The following is a 20996-nucleotide window of genomic DNA, read 5'->3' on the forward strand; positions in this document are numbered from 1 at the left end:
CGTGAGCATCGCGTTTTGTGATAAGTTGGCACTCTTTGCCATTATCATCATCGGTCTTCACATGAAGGCCGTTTGCGCAGATGTCCTTAAAACTCAAGAGAGTTCGAGTCAACTCTGGGTACAATAACGGTTCCTCAATGAGCAAAGTTTTTCCCATGGGGAGTATGATAGTAGCTCGTCCAGAGCCTACTATTTTTGATTCGCCCCCTGCGATAGTCATGATACTTCCCGGAATCTTTTTAATGGACTCGAAATAACGAGTTTCTCTCAAGATGGTGTTTGTGGTACAACTATCCACAAGGCACGTTTCCTCCATTCGAGCGCCACGTGTTCTAAAATATAGCATCTAATTAATTAATGAAGCGAGGAAGTAGCAACATAATTAAGTAAATGCGACATACATTTCAGAACATAACAAGCCATCAATATTAATAAAGGAATTAATGAATGAATTCAACATCCAATCGCCATAAAACCAATATGTTTTGCTCACGTAGAGCTTACAATAAACCGATTATTCAAATGTATCAAATGTATGGAAACACACCACCATGCAAATATAAAGGAATAAAGCAAGCTAGGTAGACTCTTCCATGAGACCGTTGACCTCAAGCGCAATGTCGTTTGCGGTCACGTCATCCATGGTGAAAAGTGCTGCAGCATCTCCCAAGTCTAGACCAGATGGAGGATTCCCCGAGGGCTCAACATCCATCGGTGTGGTGGTGTCAGTAGTGGATGCCTGTAACATCGCCAAGGATGGCGGCGTAGGGATCATCTGTGGCGGCACCACTTGGGGCGCCACAGATCCCCCCCTCCGTAGATGGTGAGGTTGGCCTCATGTGTCTTCCTCGCCTTATAAGCATCCGCTACGTGCTGAGGTGCGTGACATTCGCGGGAATAATGAGACTTCCCGCCGCACCTGAAACACATTTGGGGCCCCTTTGGCACCTTGGCCTCCTTCTTGTCCTTCCCTGCCTTCTTGCCCCTCTTCTTCTTGAGGGGCTTGCGGATTTTGAAAGCGTTGGCCTGCACTTCTGGGCGCGCACTAGCCGCCAGTGGTTGCACGACAAAGTTCTTTTTGAGAACCTCGTCATGCGCCTCAACCACTTGGAGGATGTCGATCAGCTCAGAATATTCCGTGTAGTTTGCCTGCCGGTAGCTCCGGGAGGACTGCATGGCATCCGAATGAAAGGTTGAGAGAGTCTTCTCAATCTTCTAGCTATCGGTGTCTATAACACCGCATAGCTGAAGACGACTACAAATTCGGTGTAAAGCCGAGCTGTACTCACCAACGGACCGAAAATCCGCAAACCTCAACCGGGCCCATTCCGCCTCTGCCTGGGGCTGGGTAGAGTACTTCAGTCTTTCGAACCAGCGTTTGAGTGCGGTCCATAAGGCTAAGGCACTCCGCTCAGCCATGTACTCAATCTTGAGTGTGGCGCAGAGGTGGTGGCGTAGGAAGTGCAAAGCCTGGGCATTCTCAGCCGACGTGGCGGCAGGGGCACCTTTGCCACCCAAGCCAATCGGGCTCAAGAGTTGTTTACCCTCGAGCCAAATTTCCACATCGGTTGCCCATGCAAGGTAGTTACCACCATGCTGTGCAAATTCGTCAAACTCACACTTGGTGATTGCCGACATCTGCAAATATGCATGATTCTATTTAGATTCCAATGCATAATTGCGATGAAAATACATTTGTGGTTTAATGTGGCGTTCCAATATTAAACATGTGATTCTATGCTTCATAATACGATTAAAAGTGTTTGAACAATTAATCTACAGCATAAAAAAGCATTAAATCAAAGCATGTTAATATTAATGGCATATTAAGCAAGTGCACAGGCCAAAAAAACACCCAAAAAGTACATTCCCGAAGCAAATTTGGCCTAATTATGCGATTTTAGATAAAACAGACAGTTCCAGGGACATATATGCAAAATAACACAACAGGGATAAAATGCATGCAATTTACTGAAATGTCCCGGACTAAAATGCAAAATTCCTGGCCCAAGATGCATTTCGGGTTGCCAGCCCATTTTCCCTTTTTTTTCAGCCAAAAAAACGGCCCATCCCGTGCGGCTCAGCTGGGCCAGCCGCGCCGGCCCCTAGGGTTTCTCATGGGCGGTGGCCCAGCCCGCGCGGCGGCTGCTGGCTGCGGCGGCCTGCGCCCAAGGCATCGGCGGCGGCGCGCGCTCATGCCCGGCGCGCTCCTGAGGCGGCGCGGCCCGCGCCCGAGGCTGCGGCTGCCCGCGCACTGGCAGCGGCGGCGCGCGTGCTCGGAGGCAGAGGTGGCAGCGCTCACGATGGGAAAAATTGGGCGGCACGGCTCGCGGCCATTCATGGCGGCGGTGGCTGGCGGTGCGACGCTCGACAGCGTGGCGCCGTCTCCCCCAAGGAGCCTCCAAGTTGTGGAGACATGCCCTTCTCCTCAGATTGGAAGCCTCCAATTAAGTTGTGGAGAGAGCCCCGATCAAGTTTGTAAGGGTTGGCATTCGCCCTCAAGGAAGCCACTTAGTTGAACTCACCTCACCTTTGTGGTGTTGTGAGAGCTCATCCCACCTTTGTGGTGTGGTGAGTTGGAGATAAAGTGAGCCTTTGTGGCGCCTCTGCTATTGTGGTAGAGCACTCCTCCAAACGAAGACGTACACCTCCCCAAAAGGTGGAACTCCAGAGTCAAATCTTCGTCTCCGCGTGTGGTATCATTCTTGCCCCTTTACTTACTTGCAAAGCTTAATTGTTTATTTTGTTGCTTCGGCTAGTGCTTGGGGTATTGCATCATACTAGGGGTGTTCATCATTTAGATGTTTTAGTGAACCCATGTATTGATGCTTGTATCCTGAAAAGTGAAAAGAAAAGGTAAAATTTGTTAGTCGCCTATTCACCCCCCTCCTCTAGTCGACCATATCGATCTTTCAACATTGTCAGAGCTAGCTAACGGGGGCGCGCGAAGGTGATATGGAGGGACGATGTCGTCGGAGTTGGTGAGCTGCCGGAGGTGCTGTGTTGGGACGTGTCGTCTCCACCACCGGGGAGGAGGACGACACAACGACGATGGAGCAACGAGTTCGCTCATCGGTACGATCTCCCGGGGCAACGACGACGAGCTTCCCTCTGGAGGCGGTCATGTTGGTGAGGCAGAAGTCGGCGGTGCCCATCCGTGGCTGGAGTGTGGGCTCGTCGGCAACGCAACACCGAGAGACCTTCGGGTCCGAGTGGAGCACGAGATGGGACGACGGCATGTTCGGAGTGGTGTCTTGCAGTGTAGCAAACAAGTTCAGTCATTTCCGATCTAATCTCTAGCTGGCCTATCTATTATAAGAACTGGACGTGTTCTTCTGCCTCAGCATGTCTCATGCCCCTGGTTGTCGTCGTCGTTGATGGCCGTCGCCTGGTTTTCACTGTCGTTGATGGCTGCCCCAGAGGACCAAGTGAGATTTGGTTTTGGCAAGTAATGGAGGTTGCGGGCGGTATTTTATAAAATTGCCAGGGTTTAGATTTGAGACGATCCAGATTGGTGGGCTGAGATGTTTGGGATGCACGGAGACACCGAGTTTGATCAGATTTCACAGGATATGAACTAGGTTTTGCTATCGAGTTAAAAATATATATGTATTACCGTAATGTTTAAATTTCTTCATTTTCGATGGATTTTATTAAGTTCGGTACAAACACCAGAGTATGATACGAACACGTCTGTTAGAGTGTGTTTGGTTGGTGCTCCAAGGAGCCCTGCCAAATGAGGGAAAGAATTGATTTTTTTTTTGGCAAAGGATTCTTCAACCCTCACTTTCACCAACTATTTGGCAAGAATGTGTAAAAGAGATGAAATGGTTCATCTTGGCAACCAAATTTTCATCACAAATCAAACAAGTGTCAAAATTATATTGGTTGCCAAGTTTTGGCTTGGCTAGTGTTGGCATCAAACCAAACACACCCTTTTTTCTCTCTTGATATTTTTTCCCGGAATGTATAAACTTAGAGGACATTCATAATTATCAAAATACACTTCAAGGTACTAACACATACTTTAATTTTATTTTCTTAGTATTGAAGTTTTGTAGATAGTTAAAAAAAATAACGGGATATTTTATTTTACGCATATTATTTTTGTAGAAATGAAACTACATTATTGTCGTGGAGAAACCTTTCCTCGGTTATGTGCGACTATTCCCGTCAAAATGTAACACCTTACTTGACGATGGATTGTGGAGTTGACGAAAAATTAAAACAGTTGAATTCATTATTTTGAGTGAACGAGTCATGTGAAAATAAAAGGATCACATAAGATGTCACGACAAATGAGAGATAAATTGTACAGTTTCGGATAATTCGGAAGGATAAGATATAAAGACGATTGTATTTAACTCAATTCTTCTGCCATTATGAATGATTGGATGCATGAGCTGTTTTGGCTTGAATCCTTAACTTATAAATTTTTTATACATCATATACCTTCTTTTTATTTGAAAGTGAACCGAAGTAAAAGGAGAGATTGTCTTATCTCCATGCACAAACTAGAGGAAAGACTTGGGCTTTATGCATGATTGCTTCTTTCCTATTGTGTTTTATCTAATAAAATTGTTGGAGGTTTTTTAAGACAACGCGAACAATACCAATGCATGTTTTTTTTATGTGTGTGTTCATCCACAACTGTGTACCATTGGGCCTAGCCCAGATACAAGCTAGACATCTAGCATCCCATTAACAACACTTGACCCACTGAAAAAAGAATTAATGGGTTAGCCCAAAATCAACAGCGAAGACATCAATTAAGATGTTTTACAAAAAGAGAACAATTAAAAGTATAATTATCAATTGTTGTGAACATAAGTAATATGTGAAGACCATTGCAACGCACGGGCCGCCTAGCTAGTTATCATAATACGAAACGAAGTCCAAAGATGTTTTTAGTAAAAAAAAAATTAAGGTGTCGCTAAGATTTTTTTGAAACAATGGGCCTCCCCATCAATTTTTATTAGAGAAACCGCCAACCGAGTTAGCAGATGAGCTAAGTGGAGGCAACTCAGCCTCAGTCACGCAATGTTATAATTTGCAAATTGTAATGTAATGTGAAATATGATTTAAGAAGGATTTCAATTTCTTTCCGAGCAATGGGCGGAAGCTATGCGCCTTTTCATTAAGGCCTACTATGTACTATGCCAAGTTTTGCTGCTCTTGCTATGCCTAAGGAGGACATCAGATTTTTTGTTCGCGTCTGACGCGTGTATGCATGTTTACATAGTTTGCTCGGCAATAAGCCAATCAGACACAGGCAATACAATTTGCAAAAAACACTATACATACAACACTTTGAGGGTACGATTTCTCTACGATGTCCATCGAGCGGATTCCCTTAATCTAACCTTGTCCATCTACGGCTTCTGTCTAACGTCGTACACTCGTACTAGTATCGAAAAGATCATATGCATAACAGTCTTGTACGATTTGTATCCATATTTCCATCAGAAGAGTAATTCTTCGCACTACTGCCGTACTTAATTCATGTTAGGCGAAGCGTGATTGTGCACCACTACCGTTAATTCGTTCCCGTTAATCAAATCCCCTACGCAAGCCATTACGATTCCCAATTACTTGGCGACCAACGCGACGCGACGCAGTCACGCAGAGGCAGAGCAAACCCAGGGATAAAGGAAACGAACAAAATTATCCCCTCACGTACGATTCCCTTCCCCGATCCCGTCACGTCTCTCGCGAAACGCACCGCCCCCCCGGCCGTCTTCTCCCTCTCCTCCTCGTCTTCCCCCTCGTGCGTGCGATTCCCCTCCCCAATCAGAAGCCGCAGTCCACCGCAAGTCACCTCCTCCGCGCCCCGCGAAACCCTCGCCCGCGCCCTCTCCCCTGCCGCAACCCGTCCTCCGTCGCGCTTGAGCACCGGCGATCGACGGTGCCCATCAGGTTGGTCGTGGACTCTTCCCCTCCCCTTCTATTCTCGCCGCATGACCTGTTATTGGCGATTTTTTTTCCCGATAAAATCAAGCTCTGGCAAACCAACTAGTCTAGGTTTTCGCTAGTTTGGTGTTAGTCCGAGGAGAACTTTAGTGGTTGAGATGATCATGTGTTATACGGTGGTTCGTTTGCTGGCCGGTAAGGATTTTGCTGGAAGTTAGCTCAATCTTGTTGTTTAGCTGCCGACCTTGAGGTTGAGGTGCAGGGGACGTACCGAACTGCTTCGCGTGATGATTACGCAGCAGATGTAGAGGCGAGATAGCCAGGCTACTGTGCAATTACGTTTGGGCCTTTTGGCAAGAATTTAATGTCTTCGTTAGTTTCGTCTGCATATGGTTTGCTGCTGCTGGTCGGCATTTGTGCTTAACATTTGGACATTTCATCTGTTCCTCCAAACTGCTTTCTCATTTTGTATTCACAATGCTTTTAATGCTTTTCCATTGTAGTACTTGCCTTGTTAAGCTTGTTAAGAACTTGACCTTGGTTAGTCGAAGTGGGGGGAAATTGCCTGTGTTTTTTGTTACGTCAGTTTCTTCTCTTTGTGGTACGTTTAGGTTGTAGGGAAGCATTCATTTCCTTATAATTTTACTACAGTGGAAATTTGTGGTATGCAAAATTTGAGTCATTAACTTTCCATTTTGGTCTTGTCTTGTTTATAGGTGATTTTCTGTGGCATGGCAAGGATACCAATTTTCCTTGGCTTTTCTTTTCATGAATGATGTCCTTCCCTTTGAAGGACACAAATTCGCAAACAATATTTAAGTGGCCATGGAGAAGCGAATCACCATTATCAACACAATTGCTCATTGATATTCCACCCGAAATAGAGTTGTCAGACTACCGAAGACTGCCAAGTTCTGGAAATGAGAGCCCGTCTGGACTTCTCCGTGGTGAAGGCATCAAGGAAGAGCCGATTTCTGACTTGGATATTTTCTTCGAAAGGCTCTATGAATATTTCTGCGCAAAAGGACTAAGGTGTATTGTTACCAAATGGATAATCGAGTTCCTTAATGTACTCTTTATGGTATGCTGTATTGGATTCTTCTTCTTATATGTTGATTGGAATGCCCTTGGCCACTTGAAATGTGGTGTGGAGGCACTTGAGTCTGGGGAAAAACCATGTGATCTGATGGAAGCCATTAAGCATAACCCACTAGTCCCTTTCACATTTCCCAAAATGATCACTGTTGGATCAATGGTTATATTGGCAACATATGGACTTATCAATTTCCTCAAGTTCTTTGTACAGCTGAGAAGTACGCTGAATGTTCGTGACTTCTACTATAACAGGTAGTATTTGAGCTTAATGCCCACAATATGTGTTTTAGCTCACAGAAATTTATAACTTACTTTATCCACTTTCCTTCTCTTTCTGTAGCCTTAAGATTACAGATCTCGAGATTCAAACCATATCGTGGCCCAGAATAATTGAGAAGGTTGTCCTGCTACAAAAGTCTCAAAAACTTTGTGTTGTTAGGGATCTATCAGAGCATGATATTATCATGAGAATAATGAGGAAAGAAAATTACTTGATAGGGATGGTGAATAAAGGCATCATTTCATTTCCAATTCGCCCTTGGCTACCTGGTGCTGGTCCAACTGTCAAATCTCATGTGCGTGACAGGAGAAACCATCTGATACTTCCAAAAGCCCTAGAATGGACCTTAAATTGGTGCATCTTCCAAAGTATGTTTGACAGGTAAGCAAGTTTGTACCTCAGTATTAGTGACTAGCTAAGTGCCCTTTAGTGATAGAGTATTTCACTATTTTTATTTGGCTTATTGTCACTGTCCGTATGATCAAGGTGTGCATATTCTTTTCTACATTACTCCTACTTTTGCTAGAACCAAAAGCACGGCAAACATGCCCTGAAGCGTACGCATAAACTGTTAAGCCAGCCTAGTTAAGCACTTAGATGCACAAGGGGTGCAGATAAGCCAGCTGTAATGCATACCAGTCTTCATATTTGCCTTATCTTTTTAGTAGTATTAAACCCATGTGATACATCTTTAATTACCAGAACAATTTTGCATGTATGTAATAGTTACGGAGTGCTAAATATTTAGTTACTGGTTGTGAATATCTGACGCAAGATTTACTGATTGACTAACAATTTTCTAGAGGATCACTTATAAAACATCATTATCTTATGCATCGTGACCCCTTGGTGTATTCATCTACAGTACTCGTTCATCTATCCACTTGGATAAGGATCACATTTCAGAAGGCTATGATTGAGGGGATACAGGGATGCATAAAATAAGTTGCCTTACTCCCTCCGATCCAAAATAAGTGTCTCAGTTTTGAACTGGGTAGTTCAAAACTGAGACACTTATTTTGGATCGGAGGTAGTACATGTTAGCACCTACAGGTGCATATGTGTGTACTAAGATACTTCCCCAGCTTCCAGTGCGCATATCCACTGTGAAGCTCTAGGATGAACTCACATTGCTTTTGGATGGTTCAGTAAATTTTATTCTTTAACTGAATTGTAAACTTCAGTTCATTATACTTAGCACTCATAACCTTTTCTTTTGCAGTAAATTCTGTGTTCGAAAAGATTTTCTAACAAGCCCAGCTGTGTTGAAAAAACGACTTGTAATTGTGGGCATTGCAATGCTGATTCTGTCGCCCTGCCTTGTAATTTTCCCATTGGTTTACGTCATTCTGAGGCATGCTGAAGAAATTTACAATCACCCCAGCACAGCATCATCCAGAAGGTGGTCAAATTTATCAAGGTGGATTTTTAGGGAGTATAATGAGGTAGCTTCTCATGCAGAAATCATTATGTTTACAGTCATTTACTGTTATTGACTGTTATAAATGAATATTTTATCTTGCTGCCCTCCCTTACTGTCACAATGTATGTGGCATTAAACAGCCTCATATTAGCTATAGCTGCAACCTGCAAGCAACTTGCAGTCTTTTGAGGCTTATATATACTTTGCATTGGTTCTTTCTAACACTGAAGTGCGTACAATTATTTCAGGTTGATCATTTCTTCAGACATAGGATGAACAACAGTGCTGTGCATTCTTTGAATTACTTGAAGCAATTTCCAACTCCACTGATCTCTATCGTGGCAAAATTTGTATCTTTTGTTTCTGGTGGCTTGGCTGGTGCCCTTATAATCATGGGATTTCTTGGTGAATCTATTCTAGAGGGTCATGTAAGTTCTTCGCATGCAGTATTTATTTATGGTATTCCCTGCATGTTGCATCTTATTCACCTTCTAATTTCACGTACATAACTATTGAAGATTTTTGGAAGGAATCTATTCTGGTATACTATTGTTTTTGGAACAATAGCAGCTATAAGTCGCAAAGTAGTGGCTGACGAACTTCAAGTAATTGACCCAGAAGGGGCCATGTGCCTCGTTGTCCAGCAAACACATTACATGCCAAAGAGGTGGCGTGGGAAAGAAAGCAGCGAACTGGTTCGAAGAGAATTTGAAACACTATTTCAGGTAATTGAATTCGGCTCCAGTGTTGTTTTGTACAATAACATAGCTGCCTACTATTGTTGTACATATGTCATGTTTAACCAACTAAGCTGGGTATTCAAATGTGAGGCATGGTGCGTATTTGAGTTCAGAATTTCACCGTAATCAAACCTATTGTTTTTGTGATTCCCCGAGTGACTGTTATTTAAATACTGCTTATTAGTTATGACAATTAAAATTACTTTTTTCGAGCATGGGACTGATAAATTAATAGGTTATTACAAGTTCTTATATTTGTATGGCTTATGTTTGAGATCTAGGATATATGCATATTGGCTATGTGGTTTGTCTCTTTTATTATAGCTCTGAGAAGTCTATTGTTAAATTGTGAATGCAGTACACCATAGTAATGCTAGTGGAAGAGATGGCCTCCATTTTTATCACTCCTTACCTGCTCATTTTTGAGGTACCAAAGGTAATGTTCTGATCTAGCTCAATAAACATGTGTTTCTAAAGTTTCATGACAGTTGTAAATTATTATAAATTTGCAGCGTGTTGACGATATTCTGCGCTTCATCTCGGACTTCACAATTTATGTAGATGGAGTGGGAGATGTATGCAGGTGCACTGCTGACTCCTCTTCAGAATTTACTTTGTTGCCAGCGATTTTTGCTGAGTCTCCTCAACACTTAACATCATTGCTTCACTGTGTTCCTATAGTTTAAGCTTGTTTAACTTCGGAAGGCATGGAAATAGAAACTATGGTTCTCCATTTGATGCATCTAAAAGCCTGAGGAGCTCCCAAGGGAAAATGGAGAAATCATTCTTAAGGTAAATTTGAATAGGTCAAGTTTTGCAGGTTTGTTGGTGATCACATAGCACTAACAGAATTAACAACGTTGGAGTTTAATTTTACTACATGATTGTTTGCAGTTTTCAGAGTGTCTATCCATCATTGGTGCCACATGCTGATGGCAAACAATTCCTACATAACCTACAAAAGTTCAAGGAAAGGCAAATACGTCAACAAGCTATTGCACAATATCAGGCAATGGAAGCATCTGGCTTTATAGATAGCACAGGTCAAAGGGATGATATCTTCCATCAACTGCTCCCAAGTGTTATCCGTAACCATGCTGATGCAATCCCACCTCCTGCTTATAACTTGGGCCCCTTAGGATTCCTTGACACAGATCAAAGAACTCAACCATATATTCTGGATTGGTATTACACATGCCATTCACCGGACTTGGATAGAATTGAAGCTCCCCATTTTGATGAAGCATCCCCTGAGACTGGTCCCAACACAAATCCACTAGCAAGGGGAACATCTGAAATTGAAGAAGCTGGAAATTATTACTCTGATTTGTATGGAAGAACTCGAAGTCATATTGGGACATCAACATCTAGTGCTTTATTTGGGCATGCTCCTGTGAAGCACTATGGTAAAGAAGATAATTTTACAGGCAATTGGTGGGAAACAGCCCCTGCATCTTCTCCTGGTCCGCAAGGCAGTTTTCTCGAGCCTCCAGAATTTGGAAATCATATTATGACTGGCAGTAGTCATTCCAGTCATCAAAGTGGCGATATGTCAGAGGGAAGCGTGGGAGGTCTAGAGCAGAGCCATAGCCGAAGCAGCAGCAGCTGGAGAAATCCCCAAGGCTTGTCCAAGACAAGGTATATGGACGACTCTGACATGGAGGACGGACTGGGTCTTCATTTTGCTGATGCGCCTCGCAATTATGAAGATGATCGACCCAGCGTGCCCGATGCCTTTGACCCAGCCGGAGTTCCTGTAAGAATAATACCTCGAAGCAGTGACCCCGTGTAGACTGAAAAACTGACAGGATTAGTTGATGCTTGCTTGTGCGCTGTCCTAATTGGTTGTGAAAACCACGCCTTCACTTCATAAGCTGGCAAAATGGCCACAAATTCTTTTGTACAGAACTACAGATCAGTTACCTCGTTGTATATATACCCTTGCCCAGCCCCTGTTTACGGGTTGGGGAAGAACCATTCTTTCACAGCACGAATTGCATCTGTTACCCTCTCTTCACAAATTTGATGTGCTACGCCAAATCAATGTAGGCAATGGTGAATCTTTCCTGGGTTACTAACGTTCGTGAGCAACTTGTACTACATGACAGTGCAGTACTAGCTAATACATTATCTATCAGGAGTTCAAGTGTTAACACAGCTGAGCCGATACCAGAAGGCATCCGATGCCGGATACCTTGGGCGGCAGGACGAGGGAGACGATGGGTGCGTTCTTTTCGGTTTCTAAGACGGGCTTCTCATATAAACTGTCCTCACCAATTTTCTGAAGAAGCCGCATCTCAGATTTAGTTAGTTTTTCAAAGTATTTTAGGCCAAACTAGTTTGGTAGCTTAATCAAATTTAGGTGACGGTTTCTTCACAAAGCTGAGAGAGAACAGCTTTTCGAATAAGACAGTCCAGAAAGCCGAAAAGAACTGGCCCAATAGCTGCCTGCCATGAGCCCATCATGTCCACGACACGCTGCGTTCTGCAGCTTTCGTTTTCAGGGCCCAGGAAATAACCAAGTTCTTGGAAATACTCCCCCCCGTGAGGGGCAGACAAGAAGCGAACAGCTTCAGTTTTCTTGTCGACGCCGAAGCTAGAAAGAGTGCGTCGTCCTTCGAAACCGAGGCCGTCTTGGTAGGTGAACACGCATAATCTCGTATGCAAACAGTCTCCGGTCGAGACCAAAACCCCTCCAGCTGGACAAGCGGATAGAAACGCGGGACCAGTTCAGATCTGGGCCGACACAGCGCAAGTGAACATCGTCACTCACATTGCCACCCGTTCTTGGCAGTACGAACGATTTCTGCCCATTTTTGGTATGCGTAAAAGGATACCTGGTTACATGAAGTCTGAAAGCCGAACATCTATACAGCTTTGCATGCTGCTGGTTACAACTTACAATCCACTGCAAACTGGCCTTTCACCCTAGTTGCCAAGTTGGGGTCGACCGGAGAATCAACCGCGCTGGGCCAAGCTGTCTAAGCTGTCCGAGCACCGAACCCATTTTCTTACAAGGCGGTTTTAAGAAATTGCCGCACGTTTTGCTCCCCGTGGACGCTACAACCACCGGGGGTCGTTTTCGCGGATTCGGGTGACGAGGAAACCAACGGCTCGCCACCAAACCAATGCCATCTCAGTCTCAGAGCTCCCTTCTCTCGAGAGAGAGGAAAGGAATTGGTTAACCGGTCATTATCTTCAGCTAATCTTACCAGAGCACAGCTGCCCCGAAAGCAATCTCGGGCGTATCGTTGGCACCAAGTTTTCGGTTCGATCAACGGCAGTTAGGCGGTAGGTCCGTAGTGGTTGCGCTTTGCGCCCTTTCCGCCTCGTTGGCGAGATCGCGAGAACGTTCGAAATCTCTCCCCATCAGTTCGTTCTGCTTCTGCGTGCATGCGTGAGCGACCTTCGCAAGAAGAAGCCCACGGACCACGGTATTGTGTGTGTCATAGGTAAAGGTTGGTGCCCTCAAGAGTCAAGATCGAGGCGAATGGAGAAAATTCCCGTGAGAGCGACACACGGGTTAACGTATGCATACATGTATTCAGGCTCAGCTGTGGTGATGAATGGCTGTAACAACGGTGTTTATCTTGTCTTGTTTCTTTTGGGGGGGACAAAGCCGTGAGGCCATATGTCATGCATGGACAGTTGGAAACCTCATGGATCATTTGACTTCCGCAAATTAGAATTTAAGTGAAGTTAATACAGAAGTCAAGCGGTTTTCTACGGGTTGATACTGAAACGTCGGGAAATACATTGAAATAATCGCCACTGGACAGAGAAATGTTCTTCTGAAGGGTTTTTGGACACGGTCGATTGGTGCAAATTAATTCAAACAAATATGTCGAATGGATCCTCATGCATCATTTGATTAATCTTTCTTTTGGCCAAACTTTGGACTTTTCATGCTGCTAGTTTGTGACGTTTAGAATTTTCTATTTTCTCTCCTGTGAACATGTGGCTGCACCTTGGAAATCTCGCGAACCAGGTGGCGTCATTGCAGTTTGAAATACGTAGTACGGAGTAGTTGATATAGTATGCCATACATATCGATTCCTCTGAAGATGCGTTTCAGATTCGGGCTATGGAATGAGTTTGCCATTATGGTATCTGAATGACTGGCTCTCTTTGTCTGGGCTAAGCACCTAGAGAGATACTACTAGTGCTGAAAAAGACCACGAGTATTTGCTCCATCATAAAAAGTAGTATACGGTAGCTACGATAATGAAGTAGTATTATGTATGTACATGTATGTACAACCCTATTTACATCGATCTGTTTGCCTACTTGCACGTAAAGGAAACATACACGACCCAAAGCTCCAACCTCGTGCCGACCAACATCTTCTCCATGTCTACTATGTACACGAACTGCTGCTACTAAACCTAAAAGCAGAAAAAAATAAAAGAACCTACTTGATTTACAAACTAGCACCCTGCACCATCCCATATTTACACAAGTATCTCATCCAACACATTTCGTTCCTGGTCCTTACGAGCAGGATCTGATGAGGCCAAGGTTGTAGAGGTTCTTCTTCACAAGACTGCCTAACGAGAACAGTCCCCCGCCGGCGCCACCGTCTCGGCCGGCGTCCCCTTGGGTGGAGCACAAGCGAGGCCACCGCTCCTCGTCCACCCGGAGGCTCTCCGTGCCGATGCCGTGTATGACCTCGTCGATCGCCTTGGGGTCGGCCGGGCGGCCGGCCACGTCGGTGACATGGAAGACGTTCAGCGCCTTGTCGCCCCTGGTGGTGATCTCTGCGTGCGTGACCGAGAGGCTGTTCTCCCGGAACACGCGCGTCACGTAGGCCAGCAGCCCGCGCCGGTCCTTGATGCTCAGCTCCAGCCTCACGCCCTGCTTCAACAAAGATCGCGTTATTAGGAGGGGGATTTCGGCCAAACACACACACTTGGCGGTCAAGTGGAAAAATGTTGGGTGGAAAGAGACTTCGTGGAACGTGGAATTGTGGGGGGAAGGGGGGAATTGGGTGCTCTTTTCTTTTCTTTTCTCTGGGTGGCGTGGCATGGAGGGCAAGGAAAGGAGATATTCAGTTCTCCGAAAAAGAGAATGAAAGGAGAGATATTCAGTTCTGGGGAAAGGAAAAGGAAAGGGGAGATATTCGGCCACGTGTAGTACCTCGGATGCGCGCCTCTCGATCGCCGCTTGCAAGCGTTGGATCACTCGCTGCCTTTCGGCCGCCGAGCTGATTGGCTGGCCGTCCAAGCGCCTGATGTAGAATTCCTGCAGCCAAGCCATGGAAACGGAACTCAGTTTAACCATCCACTAGGCCCCTGACCTCCATTTACATTGACTGAATTTCAAAGCAGGTTCAGTGACAAAAAAGGAAATGGATGTAAACAGGCACGAGATACGTGAAGCCTATATAATCTGAATTTAATAGCAGATGAACATCACGATATAGCCTTACTAGTTAATCCTATAAAAATCGCAATGTTAAGACACAGGGAATGCAATGTTAATAGTAAACAACTGTTCCATTTGGCCTTCAAATCACACAACTTTGCGCCGCCCCGGCTTGTTTGGAGCCAACATGATTATCGTGATCAAATCAAATTAAAGGAATTAAGGCAACAGTGAAGTTAAAAAAGTGACCAGTCAGGACAGATTGACAGAAAGTAACGAAACATCTAGATTGGTGACACTGTGACAGGAATTGTGACGAGCGGAATTGCAAAGATATTCCAAAATTAACAAGATAACCACGAGAAAATTAAGAGCTCCAAATATGCAACACAACCTGTTCCCCCTAAAAAAATCTTGTAAATCGATTGAACAAGAAACAGCTAGAGGCCTCACCTGCTGCGCGTGATCGCCGTCGGTGTCAAACGTGCCGTGGTACACCACGTAATCCAAGTCCGTCAAGGTGCAGACAACATCGAACAGCAGCTTCGGCCGGTCGCGGCAGCTCACCGTCACCACCGAGTAACCCCTCTCCCCCCACTCCTGCACAGCCACCGCCGTCGTCGTGGGCCGGTCCGCGGCAGGGCGGCCATCGGCCTCCCGGTCCTCGTTCAGCAGCTGGTGGAGCCTCCGGTCCAGGTTACCAACAGCCGCCGCGTCGACCAAGATCGTCCTTGCGCCGCGCGCGCCGCCGCGGAGGACGTACCTGAGTCGGGACTCGATGCGCCTGGTCCGAGCGGCGTCGTCGATCGGCGCGCCGGTATCCTCGTCCCGGACGAAAACCAGAGCGGCGACGCGGCCGCCGTGCGTCCACGCCTTGGCGTCGACGATGCTGCAGCGCAGGTCGTGCAGCACGGCGAACACCTCCGAGAGGAGGCCCGGGCGGTCGACGCCGATGAGCTCGAGAAGGGAGAGCCCCTCGTTCTGGGCGGGCGAGGAATCGCACCCCGCCGGCCGCGGCAATGCGTCGGCGGTCGCGGCCGCGGCGGCGAGCGAGGACTCGAGGCGCGCGAGCAGCTTGTCGGCATCGGCGACCTTGCGCCCCGCGGCGTCCGTGACGTGGAACACGTCCATGAACCAGCGGCCGTCGTCGGACGAGATGTAGCCCTTCCGGACGCAGACGCCGTGGTCGGACAGCGCGGCCACGGCCTCCAGCAGCACGCCGTTCTTCCGCGCGCTGTGCACCTGCACTAGCGTCGCCGTCTCGCACACCCCGTTGTCCACCACGACCCTGCACCGCCGCGCGCACAGAGACGCTCAGCGACCGCTCGATTGCAACGGAACGCAAGAACAAGAACCAACCATAGAGAAAGAAAATCCCCAAGCCCCACTCACCTCGGCGTGTTCATATGCCGCACGAAGTGCTCGTACACCTCGGAGGGATGGAACCGCTCCATCGCCGGAACCCTATCGCCGCTGCTGCCCGTTCCTCTCCTCTTCGCTTCAGTTTCTCCCCGGCCTCTCGACTCGCGACAGTTTCTTGCGCTCCTCCTCCCCTCTCCGCTTCAGTTTCTTGTGCTCCTCCGCCCCCTTTTTTTTCCCCACCTCCGCCGAGAGGAATCGCCGCAGTTGGCACGGAGCGGTTCAAAAAATTGGGTGTGGTCGGAAGGGGAGGCGGTGGGTTTTGGGTGCGGCTGCCCGCCTTCGCCTTCGCCTTTGCCTTTGCCTCTGCCTTGCCGCGGTGCGGATAGTTTTCTCTTTCTTTTGTGTGGGGATGGCCGGTGTTGTCTCGGTCAGCGTCGGCTAAAACGGGCGGAGAAATTGAAGTCCGCAAAATCTTCGTGATTTCAGGCGAGGATTTGGTGCGTGCTTGCTTCCGGAGTCAAACGGCGGTCGTGGGCGAGAGGACCGGGCAAACAAACGGAATTTTGGTGGAGTTGGACTTGGACTCAACCAACTGTTCTGTTTTGGGTTTCGTTGCGGGTGAAGAGCAGAGCAGAGCAGGCTGGAGTGCTTGGGAAACAAAGGGGAAGGAGGCTTTAGCGTGTGAAGAGGTTTTGTAGGGGAACCCAACCGACCGACTCTCTGACAATGCCGCGGGAAGAGGATCGCCCGGTCGGCGGACCAAGCACTGCCAGCCGTGACTGGCTAGCTGCCGCCACCGGTCACCACGTACGCACGGCGCACCTTTTCAGATCCTTCTCTTGCTTGCGTTTGGGCGCAAACTTTGCTCGATCATCCACGGGACGGGAGTAGGGAGTAGTACCACTCTGTTCAGTATTAGTCTAATCTTGACGGTATTTTATACGTGCTTGACTGCTCTCAAGGAACCATCGGCATCAAGAATAGACCGAAGCCGTGGCACGTCTGAACCATTGGCAAGATAACTTCACAAGCATGGCAAGGTATCCGCCTTATTCGAGGACCTTTTTTTTCTTTTCTTCCCGAGGTCCTATTTTGAGGACTAGTAGAACTCAGAAGCATGCAAGGCCACATCAAAAGCGGCTTTCGTTGCGTTCGTTGGAGTTGCTCTCTGATCAGGTTCAGTGAACGGAAGGGATTAGTAGCACGAGAAAAGAAAAGAGGGAGCTTGGGCAAGCCGGATCGATCGCAACCTTGCGAGCACCGACCCGGGTCGACAACCAAGTTAAGAAAAGGGATATTCGACACGCGGGGATCATTCACACCTGCCATGCCACACACAGCTTGCACGCACCAAGGCATGGTCCAACCTCCGCTACCCATACGGCCATACCCGACCTCGGCCGCCGCGTGTCGATGTTCAGACGTGTCAAGGGATGGCCCACTGCCACCTCCTCCCTTGTTGCTTGCGATCCAAGCTAAACGGCGATCTTAGCTGTCGTGGCCAAAAAGATTCACCTGGTAAAAAGGTCCGTCGTTCGTTCCGTTCACTTGTTGGGTTAAAGCATGATTTTCTAAGAAGAAGCAGATTGGGCACCGGCAATTTAAAGAACATAAAATAATATTATTTTACAGAAAAAAGAAGAAGTGAGTATTACTCAAAAATAAGTTACAACTTACAACCGTCCTCACACAAGTTTAAATATCGTCAGACCGGAGTCAAACAATTGTGCAATACTAGACATGGATGATATGACACATATATGTGTAATTACAAAAACAAAACTTAGAATACATGTTTTGCTTCGTTTACATTGCAGTGTGGCGTACGTGACCAGTTGACTCCCTGTGATCGAAGCATGACAACCGTCGTCATAGAGTTGTCCACCTCCAGGATATTATGAGGTGGCACCATGCAAGGTGAACATGATCCCCATACATGCCAGTAGCTCCGTCTTGAGAGGGTTCGAACAGAATTGAAGGTCAATTAAACCACTTTGTGATCTCCGAGCACCATGGTGGTGCCTACATCATCATTTTCGGATAAGAAAGGACCATCGACATCGAGTGTAGCCTATACGTCAACTGGCTTACCATAATAGCATTGTCTGGCACCGGTGCGTCCCGATGCCTCCTTATTTCTTTATTTTTGATGGCTCTTTGTGCAAACTTTATAAACCTAACCAAATTCACTACATGGTTATACACTACTTATCACGATGCCAAATATGGGGTTTTAAGCTGTGAACGCAAGCCATATTGCCAGATGCACATGACATTTAGGGAAATCTAAAAGGGTTTTTCTCAACATACTAGTATTTTGTTGCAAAGGTTTCTTGGTCCCTTTGAAGGTAGGGTAGTTGGTAGTACTCAAGGTTATGCATCTTCCAACGAAGTAGGTGAGAAACCAAGAGACATAACATGCGGAATTTTCCATCGATGAATATGTTCGGTAATGCCATGAAAGATCTGACATGTGTTTCTCTTTTTATTGATGTAAACATGCGTGCACGATACATTCCTTGGTCATGTGAACAAGCTGGCTCCAAGCCTATTCTTTCCCCTTGGCGTGAAAAGTTGCCAATATTGCGCTTTTGCGCGCGCATGCAAGTACCGCCCCTTGACAAGTTAATTGCCCAAAGCGGTAGACGTAGCAGCAGTTGATAAGATCGCACGAGAGAAACGGAAAAGTAAGCTAGCCATCTAGATCGATCTAGTGGTGCTGCACCCAGCGTTATTTATTGGACCAATGACACGGATAAGAAATGATCAATGTGGCCGCTGGACTACATACTGCTAGCTCGATGCACGTACGTACCGTATGCACGCGTTCCGTGACGGGGTGAGGTAGCCCCACACCGGAGTAGGGGCCGTACGTACGCGTTCCAACTTGCAGAACGGCTAACTGTAAAGGCCGGCGGTGTCCTGCGGCTGCGGCACGTGAGAAAGGACGGTCTAGCTATGCGGTGATCGATCTACTTTGCGCGGTGGGTGAACTCTGGTAGGAACGGAACCGCAGCTATGTAGCGGGTGATCACCTCCTCGGCCAAAATTAAGACCGGGACGGGAACGGTCGATCACCGACCATCTTAGTCCTTGCCATTTCAGTAGGGGTCGGTAGTTTAACCACACCGGCCGGGACAATTGATTGCTCTCCCACCCTAGGCTGGACGGAACGGTAGTCGCACAGATCGCGGTCGGCTACTGGTTGGCGCTGGCGCCCACGGTGCAGCGACTTTTCCAAAGGAAAAAAAACCCGCTATACTCCCACGACGACGACAAGATGGAACAATGTTGTACCAGCGACCGGCGACGCACGTTGCGCCGCTGGCTGCCGCGGGATTGGCTGAGAGGCGAGCTTGTTAACCCTCGGGCGTCCCGTACGGACGGGCGGACGGACACGTGGGACAGCTAGCGCGGAGCTGCATGTGCGCGGCGGGGGGGCAACTCGCGTGTCGACCCCCACCCAGCGAAGTCACGTGAGCCCGGCCGGAGCCGGAGCAGCTGGGCACGCATGTGCGGACGGTGCCAGCGGCGTGTTTTTTGCAGTGGCGCCATGTGACGGCCCCCGGTTGGGTGAATCTCGGCCCGGGCAAAAGATCTTCTTGAGTGCGCGGAAACAGAGGAGGGATTCCGGGGTTTCGACTTTCGACCACGGGCGGGCGGCTCAGGAAACAACGGCCCGGGCTTGTCGCGCCGCCGCCTGTCGTCCGCATGTGCCGGAGCCCTACCGCCCTACGTGTAACTCTCGCGCTAAAACGGAGGGGATGGATGGACGATGGCGGATGAATCCAACGGCTGGATCGGTCATGCATGTGATCCTGTTTAACGGCGTTTAGATTTTGCTTCTTCGAATATCAGCGGCACGTCACAATCACGCAAATTCCTCTTCCGCATTAGTAGTAGTAGTAGTATCTCTGGAAGAGGGAGTATATAACCAAGTACTGTAGTGATAATGCTTAAGCGTGCTGATTAAGGAATCGCATGTGTGCTACGAGATTACTGATGATTCTGAGATAAGCTCTGCTCATAAGCATGCGGAACGCAGGGATCCTCCGCGATCTAGGAGGATGGCGACATAAAGCAGATCTCGGCCTAGTTCTGCAAGTCACGGACCTGGCAATATACATTTAGATTAGTGAAGTGAAGGTGGCACCTAGATTCCCTTAGATGCTTTGATTAGAGAAAGCTTAATTCCCGCCAGCGATGGCACGAGGGAGGCACGCATGATTCGTGTTAGCTTTCGGTTAGGCGGTAATGTTCGGCCAGCTGGATGAACGGACGGTGCCCACTTGATCCCGCGCTTTTTCCCAGACTTGATTTTTTACCCAAAGGACGTACGCCTGTAAAGAAAAATCGAGTAGACCGGTGAGTCACCGTTAGTTACCATGTTATAGCAGATGAGTGTTGTTCGCCAACTTGACTCTCCTTCGATCTGCTGCGTACTCCAACATGCATATCCGTGATGGTTTCATTCATGAGTATAGTTTGGTGTTCACATCTTTGATTTGTGTTATTTGTCTTGTTACACAGATGTATCTTCGCAAAAAAAAAAATTATTACACAGATGTACCAACGGCTTACCAGGATGCAAGGTGGGCATGATACGCGGTAGATTCAGCCATTCAGGCGAAAGAGAACTTTTTACGAACCAATTCTTAAGCAGCTGTTGGATTCGCATCGAATCGAGGCAAAAGTGCAGGAGAGTAGCGAGGCGGTGAGTAGTGAAAGACACGATAAGGCCACAGCTCGATTCACGTTGATGCGAATCCAGGCAAAAGTCCAGGAGAGTAGCGAGGAGTAGTGAAAGACACGATAAGGCCAC

At 47.3% G+C, this 20996-nt stretch overlaps 2 protein-coding genes across 3 annotated transcripts; one reads left to right on the forward strand and one right to left on the reverse strand.

The window, feature by feature from the left end:
- The first annotated feature begins 5673 nt into the window (after positions 1-5673).
- LOC100843394 (autophagy-related protein 9) lies at positions 5674-11469 on the forward strand. Of its 2 annotated transcripts, XM_003558314.4 has the most exons (10): positions 5674-5916; positions 6627-7257; positions 7346-7666; positions 8508-8730; positions 8957-9136; positions 9227-9433; positions 9807-9884; positions 9961-10031; positions 10130-10240; positions 10343-11240. In XM_003558314.4, the coding sequence occupies exons 2-10, from the start codon at positions 6683-6685 to the stop codon at positions 11238-11240; spliced, it is 2664 nt and encodes an 887-aa protein (XP_003558362.1). In that variant the 5' UTR covers positions 5674-5916; positions 6627-6682. The 2 variants fall into 2 exon arrangements, with proteins under 2 accessions (XP_003558362.1, XP_024312895.1); XM_024457127.1 differs by lacking the exon at positions 5674-5916 and having other exon boundaries at positions 6683-7257; positions 10343-11469.
- A 2177-nt stretch (positions 11470-13646) lies between these two features.
- Positions 13647-17027, reverse strand: LOC100843093 (ACT domain-containing protein ACR8). The gene is made up of 4 exons (XM_003558313.4): positions 16205-17027; positions 15266-16100; positions 14585-14689; positions 13647-14302 (listed from the first exon to the last, which is right to left on the reverse strand). Exons 1-4 carry the CDS (start codon positions 16264-16266, stop codon positions 13940-13942), a joined length of 1365 nt encoding a protein of 454 aa, XP_003558361.1. The 5' UTR covers positions 16267-17027; the 3' UTR covers positions 13647-13939.
- Between the last annotated feature and the right edge of the window lie 3969 nt (positions 17028-20996).

This window comes from Brachypodium distachyon, chromosome 1 (genome assembly GCF_000005505.3).
Source record: "Brachypodium distachyon strain Bd21 chromosome 1, Brachypodium_distachyon_v3.0, whole genome shotgun sequence".
NCBI lineage: Eukaryota > Viridiplantae > Streptophyta > Magnoliopsida > Poales > Poaceae > Brachypodium > Brachypodium distachyon.